The 13,564-nt window shown below is 41.8% G+C and overlaps 1 protein-coding gene across 4 annotated transcripts in view; it reads left to right on the top strand.

Moving 5' to 3' along the window:
- Positions 1 to 13,564, top strand: part of Dhx57 (DExH-box helicase 57) — a 50,072-nt gene that overhangs the window by 12,912 nt on the left and 23,596 nt on the right. For all 4 annotated transcript variants that reach the window (XM_052186448.1, XM_052186449.1, XM_052186451.1 and 1 more), the window contains 6 exons: positions 1,805 to 1,983; positions 4,852 to 4,973; positions 6,231 to 6,426; positions 7,380 to 7,504; positions 9,588 to 9,721; positions 10,884 to 10,938. In XM_052186448.1, coding sequence (XP_052042408.1) covers positions 1,805 to 1,983; positions 4,852 to 4,973; positions 6,231 to 6,426; positions 7,380 to 7,504; positions 9,588 to 9,721; positions 10,884 to 10,938 — 811 coding nt within the window. The remainder of the gene's footprint in view (positions 1 to 1,804; positions 1,984 to 4,851; positions 4,974 to 6,230; positions 6,427 to 7,379; positions 7,505 to 9,587; positions 9,722 to 10,883; positions 10,939 to 13,564) is intronic.

Genomic DNA, 13,564 nt, shown 5'->3' with positions numbered 1-13,564 from the left:
ATCAGCATTCAGAGTAATGAGTTTAAAAGTAAAACATTTTGAGACTGGGTGAGGATTATTTCCTGGTGATCTTTAACCAAAAGAGTTCCCGACTGGTCATTGTGCCTGCCTGTAACTATGACTCGTAGCTGCGACACTTTGGTTGAGTTCCCTAGACAGAAAGTCTGGGCTGACGTGTAAACTTTATAACTGTGTAGCGAATGACCAGCCCCCGGGAGTGAACAGCAGTGCACGCCCCTGGGTAAGTGCCTGCCTTCTTCCTGACTGGAGACTGAGGCCAAAGAGGCCTTAAGACACTTTCTCAGAAAGTCAGTTTCGTTTAACTTGGTTTCATATGTCTACTTCTTATACATGTTATCCATTTCCTCCTGTTTTTTAGTATTCTAGGCTGGTAAAAAAATAAATGGCCAAAATAATGCTATCTTTATGAATCCTTAAATACAAATATATGTAGGCTGCTGGCTTTGTCCAGCTCTGCCAGGCAGATTCTTATACTACAAACTCTTCTTCAGCATTCTGCAGAGGAATTTACTTTCATTCATGTCTCTATTTCAGGAAAAATGCAATTTCCCATCTTTCCTAAGAGTTTGCTGGCTAAGGGCTAGAGACCCAGCTCAGCAGCAGAGAGTCTGCCTGTGTCCGTGAGGTTCTAGGTTTAAACCCCAGCACTGCTGGAGAAACTGAGTTTCCTGGTCAGTGTCAGCACTGAGGCTGGAGGAGACTGCATGGGTGGCCCTCCTGGCCCGACTCAATCCTGAGCAGCAGCGCTAGAACGTGGTGTTCACACGTGTTCCTTAGGAAATGGCAAAACTGTATGTCATAGAAGTTTGTTTGTCTCATTTTGTTTTGTTTCATTGCTTTTTGTGGGTTTTGGTGGTACTGGGCATTGAACTTCTTTGGCTTCTTTTATACCAGGCAAACACAACTATACTAAGCTACATCCTTTATCTGACTTTTCAGCAACATTACTGAGATCATTTATATAGCATAAATTCACCCATTTAAAGGATATCATTCAGTAGGGTTTGGGTGTTTGTTTGTTTGTTTGTTTGTTTGTTTAATGTTTTAGAGTTGCCCAGTCATGAGATCTTCCTGAAATAAACCTGTTGTCCTCGGTCCCTGTTGCTGGCCTAACAACTGCTATCCCATAGGCTGTGTTCATGACTTTGCCTAGTTTATACGTTTCCTAGAAATGGAGTCATAGGGTATGAAGCTTTGGAAGCTGGATTCTTTCACTTAGCACAGTGCTCTAAAGCTCCCACACGTCATAGTGTGCATTTATTCCTTTTTGTTGTTGAGGGATATTTTGTTACATGGATATGCCACATTTTGTTATCAGTACATCATTTCATAAACATTTGGTTCGTTGTATACCATTAAATTTGGAGGACACTTGCAAGTAAGTAACTAAGGCATTCTGTGTTAATTCCTTGAACTGAAAGCTTTGATTCTGGTATACATCTTTAATCCCAGTGCTTGTAAGACAGAGGCTGGCAGATCTATGAGTTCAAATCTAGCCTGGTCTATAGAGCAAGTTCCAAAGCTACACAAAGAAACCCTGTCTTGAAAAACAAAAAGAAAAAGGAAAGTCTCTGTTGTTTCTTTGATTAATAGCACCATTTATTCTTGTGGAAAGCTCAAGTTAGCATCCTAACTTCTTGCTTCAGAGTAGTATGGAAACAAATGAAGCTTTTCAGTCAAGCCACAGGGTTTCCTGTCTTAAGATGCTGTTACTTTGTTAGCGATTTTCTCCCTTTCCTAAAGAAAGGGCAAATTGAAAAAGTTTCCTTTTTCTCCATTCAAGGGGAAAGGTTATCAGAACTGGAGGAGGATGCGGATGCGGATGAGGGACCCGCACCGATAATCGTGGAGAACGAGAGCTATGTGAACCTGAAGAAACGGAGTTACAAAAAATATGACCGGCCATCAAAGTCCCTGTTTGCTGAGAACAGTAAGATCTGCAGGCAGTTCCAGATGAAACAGGTACTGTTCAAGGGCCAGCGCCGCCTCCCTCCGGCTTTGGTTTGCTCTGAACAGTTAAAACTCCTTCCCTCGCCCTTCCAAACCTACTTCTTTTTCTTTTCTTTTTTCTTTTTTGTGTTTTCTTTTTTGTCATTTTGAGACAACATCTTGCTAGCTAGACACAGGTATGTGCTACCACTCCCTTCCTGAGTACTTAGAAGTCTCTACATGCCGTAGCAAATTTACATGCATGTGCTAGGTACTTTGAGCACACTCAACTAGCAAATATCAAATGCAGGTGTAAGCCAAATGTTCTAGGAATGTTTGATGCAATGGTAGCTAATTTAATATTTAAAGGGAATATTAATGGTGTGATTTACTTTAGAAAATCCATATCTAAGAGAAGGGAAAGAAAAAAATTTTTAAAAAGAGAGAGAGAAGGGAAAGAGTCATATGCCATTTCAGAGGCTTACGGGGTAAATAATGTGCCCGGGGTGACACAGAGAGTAGGTAGTAGCAGAAATTTGTCTCAAAAGTCCATGCTGTTTTGATGTGAAGATTTGTTTTAAAAGAAACAATAAATAAAATTTGAGGTTGAGGACCCAATTGGATGTGATGCAAGGGTCAATTATTGGATGAATTTGTGATTAGATTAAGTAATGTCTTAGGACCCTTCTGTGATTTTTATAATTTTATATATTGTATATTATAACATCAAGTATATACTATATGTTATTGTCTTAGTCAGGGTTTCTATTCCCGTACAAACATCATGAGGAAGAAGCAAGTTGGGGAGGAAAGGGTTTATTCAGCTTACAGTTCCAAATTGCTGTTCATCACCAAAGGAGATCAGGACTGAACTTCAAGCAGGTCAGGAAGCAGGAGCTGATGCAGAGGCCATGGAGGGATGTTTCTTACTGGCTTGCTTCCCCTGGCTTGCTCAGCCTGCTCTCTTATAGAACCCAAGACTACCAGCCCTGGGATGGTACCACCCACAAGGGGCCCTCCCCCTTGATCACTAATTTAGAAAATGCCCCACAGTTGGATCTCATGGAGGCACTTCCCCAACTGAAGCTCCTTTCTCTGTGATAACTCGAACCTGTGTCAAGTTGACACACAAAACCAGCCAGTACAGTTATATACTATCAAAATGTATGTAATCATACCATAAATAAAATTATAGAGACAGAAAGTTATTTAGTCAGTTTGTCATGATCTATCTATATTGTTGTTATTTGTAATGACATTAGTATAATTTTGTATTGTTCCAAGTATAGCCAATTATTTTTCCTTTTTTAAAATTTTATTATTTATTTGTTTGTTTATTTATTTATTTATTTTTGAGACAGGGTTCCTCTGTGTAGCCCCAGATGTCCTGGAACTGACTCTGTAGAGCAGGCTGGCCTCAAACTTACAGAGATCTGCCTGCCTCTGCCTCCAAAGCTCTGGGATTAAAGGTGTGCGCTACCACCTTATATTTCATTTAAAAATATTTATTTTATTTTTAAAGAATATTATTATTTATTCATTTGTGTGAATCTGTGTGAGTTTATGTGCACTGCACGAATGCAGGTGCCTTCATAGATCAGAAGAGGGCATTGCATCCTCTGGAACTAAATTTAACACATAGTTGTGAGCCACCTGATGTAGGTGCTGAGAATTGAACTCTGGTCCTCTGAAAGAGCAGTACAGACTTCTAACCATTGAGCCATCTCTCCAACTCTAAAATTTTGTATTTAGTTGACATACATATACTTGTAAGTATGACATTTCAGTACATGGATATAGTATGATTAGTGCTTGTCTTATCTGTCATCTTAGACATTCAGCAATTCTTTCAGAGCATTAAAAAAATCCTTTAGCTATTTTAATATATACAAAAACCATTATTTTAAAAACAGGATCTCTATCCCACCTGGCCAGAACTTACCATGTGGCACAGACTTCTGTTCCTCCTGCTTCAGCCTGTGCTATGCTATAAAACATTAGAAGTTTTCCATCTTATTGAACTTCAAACCTGTTCCTGCTAAGTATCCACAATCCATCTTCCCCATAATATTAGTGTGCAATGCAATGTTTCTTAGTTGATTAGATCTATGTATTGATCTTTTTTTGTTGTTTTTGTTTTTGTTTTTTGTTTTTTTGGATTTGGTTTTTTCAAGACAGGGTTTCTCTGTATAGTCCTGGCTATCCTGGAACTCACTCTGTAGACCAGGCTGGCCTCAAACTCAGAAATCTGCCTGTTTGTGAAACTTTTTTACATAGTTATGGTAAATGGCCAAAAAAGAAAGCTTTGGCAATTGTTCTTGTTATTGATCTAGGGAAGGTCTGATTTTGTATAGAGTTATGCTGCCTAATGCAGTAGCTCTTAAATTCTTTGGCCATTTACAGTTAAACGTACTCGTTAAAATAAGTTCAGTTCCTCAGAAGGAACTGAATTGGACAATGTGTGTATGAATCGTTTCTGGGGACACATAAATACTTATTAGAGTGTTGATATAAATGTTATTGGTAAGGATCAGATCAGTGCTCAGCAAAGGCGGTTCATACCGTTCAGTTTATTCAACTATGTAAAACTACCGATTCCTCTGCTTACTCTGCCGCTACGGCAGCCGGCCTTCTAGCTAACGTCCCTGGATTCAGGCCCGGTGGCTCGGAACTAGGAGAGTAAACTGCTAAAAAGAGCAGAACAGTGAGTTTTGTGAAAGGTAACTAAACCAGCCCTTGGGAGGCAGAGGCAGGCGAATTTCTGAGTTCGAGGCCAGCCTGGTCTACATAAGTTCCAGGACAGCCACAGCTATACAGAGAAACCCTGTCCCCAAAAAAACAACAACAAAAAAAAGTAACTAAAAATAACTCAGCTGCTGCCTTCTCCTTCATTTTTATTAGGCTTCCAGACAGTTCCACGCAATTCTGCAAGAAAGACAGTTACTACCTGCTTGGGAAGAAAGAGAAACCATTCTTAAACTGTTGAGCAAGCACCAAGTGGTTGTCATAAGTGGTATGACTGGGTAAGAAAGTGACGTACGTCAAGTGCAGCTTTAGTGGACACATAAGGCAGGAGCACTGGCTACCTCAACCAGGTCTGCTTTAAAAAAACATATGTAGCCTACGTTGTTGTCCATTTTGTTTTCTCTGTCAAATATCAAATGGTATTCCGTGAAGGTGGTTGAATTATGTAGTTTCAAGGCCAAATTACAAAAACCTAAAATGAAGCTCAGAAATTCCTCCTCTAGCTGTGTCCTCTGCCCTGAGGCTCCTTCATTGCAGGTCTAGCTGCAGGCGTTCACAGGCCTGTTGCTAGCCCAAAGGAGAATTCTGTTCTAAGAGCTGGAAAGCTGCGTATCTCCTGCCTTTACCCTGCTTTCTTTAAGCTTGGTTTTGGTTTTTTCTTTTAGCAACAACTCAAGCAGCATTTTTTCCCCTGTTCATACTCTCTATGAAAAGCAAGCATGCTTACCCAGGGCAACTCTCGAACTTCATTTAGTTTTAATACAGGATTACACAAAGCATTATTAGTTTTGCACTAAGACTCAACTAAGAGAGTAGTTTTATATCTTCTAGTTCCTCATAGTTCTTTATTTCAGTCTCTTTATAGCCAAATCATTCCACACCAAAGAGAAGAATATAAAATGCATTTGTATGAGTGTGCATGTGCATGTTGGGCCTATACGTACAGGTGTGTGAGGGAGGCCTTGTGTAGAGAGGCCACAGGAGGATGTCCTACGTCCTGCTCTGTCACTCTCTGCCTCCAGCCCCTGACAAGCTCTAACTGAACCTGGAACGAGGCTAGAGGCCAGCAAGTCCCTTTGCCCATTGATCCTTCTGTCCCTTCCTTACCCCAACACTGGGGGACAGAGGTTTTCACAGTCGTGTCCAACTTTCTACCTGAGTACTGAGGATTTGAACTCAGGTTCTCATGTTTCACTACAAGCATTCTTACCACTGAATCATCTCTGCAAAGCCCCTAGAATACGCAAATCATAAGCTAACACTTTTTCTTTGGGATCCATTTGTAGAGTTCATATCCCTAAAGACATGTTTTGATCTTAATTGTGTGTTTTTCACAGTCCTCATTTTATAAATGACATCAGACTATCACTAGATTGCCCCGTTCCTAGGACTTGTTAGGCCTGGGTACTCCGTAGGTCAAAGTGTTAGGCTAAGCAGCATGACTCTAGCTAGCTTGGCTTCCTTGTTGCCTGTGATTGCTTTGTTAACTAGCCCTTGAAAACTTCATTTTAGGACTCCTTTGTTTTGACATACAGATGTGGGAAAACCACACAGATTCCACAGTTTATTCTGGATAACTCTCTGAATGGGCCACCTGAGAGGGTGGCAAACATCATCTGTACCCAACCCCGACGAATCTCTGCAATCTCTGTTGCTGAACGTGTTGCTAAAGAAAGAGCAGAAAGGGTGGGTCTGACCGTGGGATACCAGATTCGGTTGGAAAGTGTCAAGGTGTGTATGCTCTGCTTGCCTCCTGGTAATATGAACTAATTGTTTTCAGACAAAAAGAATCTGGGGGATCTGGAGATTGACAGGCAATTGGAAATATGTAACTGCAGTTTATTAATACTCACTTTCAGTAGGTTTGGAATCCCTTGAGAAGCATTCTTATATAAGAACTCTAATCTGGTTGTACCAAATATGCTTTATATAGGCTTTTTAAAAAACCTTTTTAGATTTATTATATATGTATATGTTATATACATATATATATATATAGCACACACACACACACACACATTGTTGTTTTGCCTGCATGTATGTCTATTGCATAAGGTGCGTGCCTGCTGTTTTCAGAGGCCAAAAGAGTGCAGAGCATACCCTGGAACTAAAGTTATGGATGATACGGATGATTGTAAGCTGCCATGTAAGTGCTGGGAATTAAACCTGGGTCCTTGAAAGAACCAGTGCTCCTGACTGCTGAGCCATCTCTCCAGCCCTGGCTTTTTATTCTTAATTAGTAGAAATAATCTTGCTATTAATAAACATGAAGCAAATGTAGACTTGATTTAAACACCCACTTTAAAAACATGTTTTAGAACCAGGCCTGGTAGTATGCACCTTAACTCCCAGCACTTGAGAGGCAGAAGCAGGAGGATCTCTGCATGTTCCAGGCCAGCCTGTTCTATATAGCAAGCTCTAGGGCACCCAGGACTCTACCTACCCTGTCTCCAAAAAAAAAAAAGGTTTTATAATAATATTTGTGTGTGAGAGAGAGCGTGTGTGTGTCTTTTATAGTTGTAATATGAAGCAGAAGAATGCATGGCTGACCTTAGTTAGAAGCTAAATACAATCTTGAATTAAGTGGAATTGCTGGCGGGGCCAATGTTGTTTGTTCAGTTTTGCTTGCCAATAGTTACTTTTCCAAACCTCATAGTGCGTGACAATGCTCTCTTCTATGTAAGTCCTCAGCCACCAGACTGTTATACTGCACCACAGGAGTGCTGCTGAGGAGGCTAGAAGGAGATGCGACCTTGCAGGGGGTCACCCACATCATTGTTGATGAAGTTCATGAGAGGACGGAAGAAAGGTAAAAGGAAGGCCTTCCCAATGGACACGCACGCACGCACGCACGCTGTGAAATGAAGGTGTGCCTGAAAACTGTTGCTTGCTTCCAGTGGAGTTGCAGGCTTTGTATCGATAAGTCATAAGGAAGGCTAAATTAGAGGAAAGAAGTGGCTTTCTTGATCTCCAAGGTTGGGCGCACAGTGGTTGGAGAGGGCAGGCCCATCCCCAGGAGAGCCTCCTGGGCATCGCGCTGTGCTCCTGAGGGGTAGTCCACCTGTGCTGCTTCTGTTGTGTGATCATTCCATAAGCATTCATTCATGAATTTATAACACCGACATCAAGGGCCCTGTCTAGTAGTTGCTGGGGACACAGGTATGAGTAGGTTTCTTGTCTTCACAGTCAAAGCAGAAAGAAATGGGGAGCTGTGGAAGGCGACACCGTAAGACAGCTAGAGACCACGTTGCTGAGGAAATGACTTTAATTAATAACTGAAATACACAAGAGAATCCATGTAAGAGTTGGGAACAGAGACAGTATGGATGGGCATTCTGAACTGGGGAAAGGCAGTTTGACAGGCAATAGTTAATGGAAGAGAAGACAGCAGCAGGAGGAAGACCAGAAGCCAGATCTTCAGAGGCCTTATAAACCAAAATAACATCTAGAATTTATTTTAGTGAATTAGAAATCATTAAAAAACAGTTTTAGAGCCAGGCATGGTAGCACATGCCTTTAATCCCGGCACTCAAAAGCAGGGCAGATAGCTGGGTGGTAGTGGCGCACGCCTGTAATCCCAGCACTCTGGGAGGCAGAGGCAGGCAGGTTTCTAAATTCAAGGACAGCCAGGGCTATACAGAGAAACCCTGTGGGGGGGGGGGGGGAGCGGGGCAGATGGAGTTCAAGGCTAGCCTGCTCTACAGAGCAAGTTTCAGGACAGCACAGGCTGTACAGAATACTATCTTGAAAAGTCAAATATAAAATATATGAACAAAAAGACTACCTGCTAGAAATCTTTTGTTTTCAGAGATTTCTTCTTATGGAAATAGGAGTTTATTTTGTAAATTAATAAGTATGTGTTGAGCGCTTGGTATGTCCTGAGCATTGGAGTGGTGAGCAGAACAATAACAAACCTCTGAAACCCTTGTCCTTGAGTTTACATTCTAATTGTTATGGGAACCCAATAATATAGTGAATAAGTAAAATACACAATGTTTAGTTCTAAGAAGAAAAGATACGAAATGCATGGCGAGAAGTGAGGTTCATTTGAAATTTTAAATAGGTTAGCCAAGGTTAGCGAAGGAAGACCTTGCTGAACATGTTTTAAGTGTCTTGAAAGAAGTGAGGGGACATCCGTGTAAGCGTCCAGCAGACTCTCCTGCTGGCAAGTTACTGATGTACAGGGACCCTGAGCTGCATTCCTCGAGGACAGCAAGAATGGAGTCCTGAAACCCACCCGCTGGGGAGAGCAGAAGGAGACAGGTGCAGGTCAGCAAGCCTCTGCAGAGAAGGCACCAAAGGGCGCGAGGAGAACAGCTCCCTCGCTGAACAGTCAGCTGAAGTGGTAGTCAGCTGTGTTGATCATAGATTGCGGGAAGGGGAAGATGAGGGCTAGCACAGACCACTGAAGAGTGTTGCTTGGTATTCTGTTACTCTGTGGAGTCTGTCAGAGCATGGAGGGCGTGGTTTGTTTTCACTAACACTAGGCCCAGGAGTGTTTGTGTCATTATCTAGACTTCTAGCTTATCCTTTTAGCAGCTGCATGCCATTCTGTAGACTGGATACTGTTACAGTTAGCCATTTCTGTAACTTTGCTCTTGTAAACGATGCTATAATGAAAATCATTGTATGTGCCTTTTGTATACCTATAAATAATCAGAATGATAGACTTCAGTGATAAATCCTATTATATTCTGATTGGTATTGCATTGAATTTGCTGAAGAGATCTGGTGTTTTGTATTTTTAGATTCTGAACTGTTCTCCACCAGGACTGTAACACATCTAAGTTTTATACTTTTCCCCTAAGTCTTAAATGCTCCAAATACACAAAAGTCATTAGTTTTCTTATGCTGCATATGTCTGACCCACACCTATCTTTTCTCGTCTCCAGTGACTTCTTACTGCTAGTTTTGAAGGACATTGTGATGCAGAGAGCCACCCTCCAGGTCATTCTGATGAGTGCGACTCTGGACGCTGGGCTCTTCTCCAAGTATTTCAGCTACTGCCCAGTCATCACCATACCAGGTGAGAGAGCACGCTGAGAGGCCTCCTTCCACTGCCGTGCAGCTCTCCACAGAAGAAGGCTCACCACCTCAGAGTTCACTCAGAATGGGAGCGATTTCTACCTGTCTCCAGAGAAGTGCTTAATTTACAGCAAACAACCCGATGTAAAGCAGCTGATGAAGAAGTAATTTATCCCCTTGCCAGATTTTAGTATTGTATGACCTTAAAGTCTTACTTCTTAGGGCTTCTAACATTCTGTTATGTTCAACATCAGAATATATGTTTTTAAGAATAATCTGTCATGGGACTAGAGAGATAGCTCAACAGGTAAGAGCACAAGCTGATCTTTCAGAGGTCCTGAGTTCAAATCCCAGCAACCATATGGTGGCTCACAACCATCTGACATCCTCTTCTGGTGCACCTGAAGATAGCTACACTGTTCTTAGATATAATAATAAATAAATCTTAAAAAAAATAATCTGTCATAAAGAGGGAAAATACACCAACTTGTTCATTTATGGATTGTGCTACATATCCAGACACTGATTCACTGGAAAGAAAGTTGGATAGTCTGTTTTCTTTTGATGCTTCTACAGCCTTGTGGAATAATTACCACTCTGAGCCTGGCCTGGTTGTCTACAGTTGATTGATTACAACGGGGACAATTTGGAAGCACTGATTGAAGTGATAACATTCTTGGTGACAGCAGAGGAAGAGAAGGAGGCATGTGCTGGACCCAGAACACAGTGCTGACTGATTAAAGTCTCTGTAGGGAGAGTGCAAGAAGGAAACAGGGGCCTGTGGGGAGCTATCATCCTGTCCTTACCCACCTCTGTTCTTTCTACTAATTACAACTTATGCCTGCCAATTTCTGTCATCAAAACCTTTAAGCTGGGTGTGGTAGTATACACCTTTAACCCCAGCACTCAGGAGGCAGAGGCAGTGAGCTTTCTATGAGTTCAAGGCCAGCCTGGACTTCATAGTGAGTTCCAGAACAACCAGAGAGACCCTGACTCAAAGAGCAAGCAAACAAAATACTTCAAAAAAAAACACATTTTATTTTTATTTATTTTTCCAAATACTGTTTTAATATGTACATGGTATATACAAACATACACACAAAATTCCCAACTTTACTTACTGGAGATTCTGATGATTCTAGTTTGTTTTCTTGTTTTTCTAGGTCGTGCATTTCCTGTTGATCAATTTTTTCTGGAGGATGCACTTGCTGTGACGAGGTAAGGAAGAAAATCTTTGAGCACAGGTGCTGTTTATCTTGAGTGTGCCAATGTATTACCTTCCTTTTTACATCTTTTTCTTTCATTTCACTTCTCCATTGAGCAGTTTGTTTTCCTCTCTCTGTCAGCAAGCAGGCTCTAAGTCCTACTTGTTATTAACTAACTCTGACAAGAGGTTAGTGCCTCTGCATCTCTGTTCCATCAGGGCCAAGTGTGTCTATTACTATTAGCATTTCCCTGGGTCATGAGGACCAGCTGAGGAGTTAATAGAGTAATAGTTTACAAAAACTAGCAACAAAAAAAAAGCACTTGCTGTTCTTCTAGAAGAACTAAATTCAGTTCCCAGCAACTAGGACCCCAGCTCCAGAGATCTGATTCTCTCTTCTGGTCTTTACAGGTACCTACATGGCTAAAAAATAAAACTAAAACCAAATAAACAAAGTGCTTAGAACTGGGCCTGACACATGGTACATGCTTTATAAATGTTAACCGTTATCATTATGTTGTCAGAAAGTTTGTAATACAGGCTGAACGTCAGGATGTCTGTGTGAGGACTGGAAAAATGGTTCAGTGGTTAAGCATACTGACTGCTTTTCTAGAGGTCATAGGTTTAATTCACAGCACCCACATAGGGCTCACAGCTCTCTATAACTCCACTCTCAGGTGATCTGATACTTCCGACCTTCCCAGGCACCAGGTATACACATGCACATGCCCACATGCAGACACATACACAGACACGACTATTTAAAAATAAATCTCTAAAATTACTTTTTAAGAGCCAGGTGGTGGTGGCATAGGCCTTTAATCCACTTGGAAGGCATAGGCAGGAAAATCTTTGAGTTCCAGGTTAGCCTAATCTACAAAGTGAGTTCTAGGACAGCCAAGGCTACACAGAGAAACCCTGTCTCTAAAAAATAAAAAATAGATAAATAGATAATTTAAAAAAAAAAAAGGAGGAGGCTAGACAGCTTAGAGTATAAAGATACTTGCCACCAAGGTGATAGTCTGAGTTTGATCCTGAAACCTAGATGGAGGAAGGAGAAAACTGACTTATAGAAGTGGTCCCGAGTCCATTCAGGCAGGCAGGCAGACAGGTATGCAAGCTTGCATGCACGGGGTTAGGGATACATACACACACACACACACACTTTTCTATTGTATACAAACTGCTTTCTCTATGGCTTTTCGACCTTCAGAATCCTCCAAACTTTTATGCTTGCTGAGTTCCTTACTGTTAAACCCACCCTTGCTGGCTGTCCGATTTTTAGCTGTCACTTCTGTGACAAAGACTTCTAGATCAGGCTCTTTATTGCCAAGTACTAAACCTAGAGTGGAAATACTGCTGATGTGGAGCAGCTCGCTGTAGAAACCTCAGCAGCCTCAGCCTGCAGCTCCTTCGCAACGGACCGCCCTCGGCCTGCAGCTCCTCCGCAGCGGACCGCCCTCTTTATTCTTTACTTCTGCTCCCCCTTTCCTTCCAAGTCATCCTTTAACCCTTGGCTTGCATGCTACCTTCATGAAATTCCCATCTCTTTGTTTCTTGGAGGTCTTAGGTACTTCTCTTGTTCCTCTAATGGTACTTTTCCCAATCTGCCTTGCCTTAGTAACTGCTTTGGTCTGTTCTCACTGGTTTTTAAGTTTCTTAAAACACTGTCTGAGCCAGGCAGTGGTGGCACACGCCTGTAATCCCAGCACTCTGGGAGGCAGAAGCAGGCGGATTTCTGAGTTCGAGGCCAGCCTGGTCTACAAGTGAGTTCCAGGACAGCCAGGGCTACACAGAGAAACCCTGTCTCGAAAAACAAACAAACAAACAAACCAAAAGAAGATTTTCTGTACTTCACCATGCATCACCACACCATACCACACCACACTGCCTTGGCCCCTGCATAAGACTGACATCTGATAAATGCCTAGATGGATGCTGACTGGGAAAGGAGAACACAGCATTTGATGGTGAGAAGTAGTGGAGAAAGTCAAAGATTACAGAACCACCAAGTTGTAGACTTTATAAAAGGCTATAGAACTCTTTCTGTGAATAACATCTTGTAGAGAATCATAAAGAAGAACTAAAGTGGGAATTATCTGGGTGAGCAAGGGAGGAGGGCAAAAGGGGCCCCACTTGTTCACTACCCCCTAACTCTTCCCTTTCCTAGGGCCTCTGAGAAACCTTAGACCTCTAGAGGAAGGAGTTTCCAGTTATGCCGGTCAGTTCTCCCAGATGATGAGAAAATGAGGCCTTTGAAATGGATGCTTGGAAGTTCTGTGGCATGGTGATTTAGGGACGGGCCTAGAACTCCAATCTAAGCTTTTAGTACCAAGTGTAGACTTTTCCACTTCACCATAATAACAGTATTATCGCTAACAAATAGTAAACTGTCTTGCAGTGTGTTTGATTATGGCCTTGTAGCAATGTTCAGAAAGGTCGTGGTAATTCAGGTCTACATTTGGTTTCACAGGATAGAATTATCTGCTTTAGAATTATAGTTGGAGCCTTGGGGAGATGGGTGATATTCTCAAAGAAGGAATTAAAACATAGCTGAAATGTCTTCTGAAAGTCTGTGTCTTTCTTCCTGGGTAGCACTTCCAGTCTTATCTGAGTTAGGTAAGAACATTAGACAGAACC

This window comes from Apodemus sylvaticus, chromosome 6 (genome assembly GCF_947179515.1).
Source record: "Apodemus sylvaticus chromosome 6, mApoSyl1.1, whole genome shotgun sequence".
NCBI classification, from domain to species: Eukaryota; Metazoa; Chordata; class Mammalia; order Rodentia; family Muridae; genus Apodemus; species Apodemus sylvaticus.
This window is presented reverse-complemented; position numbering and strand designations above follow the sequence as displayed.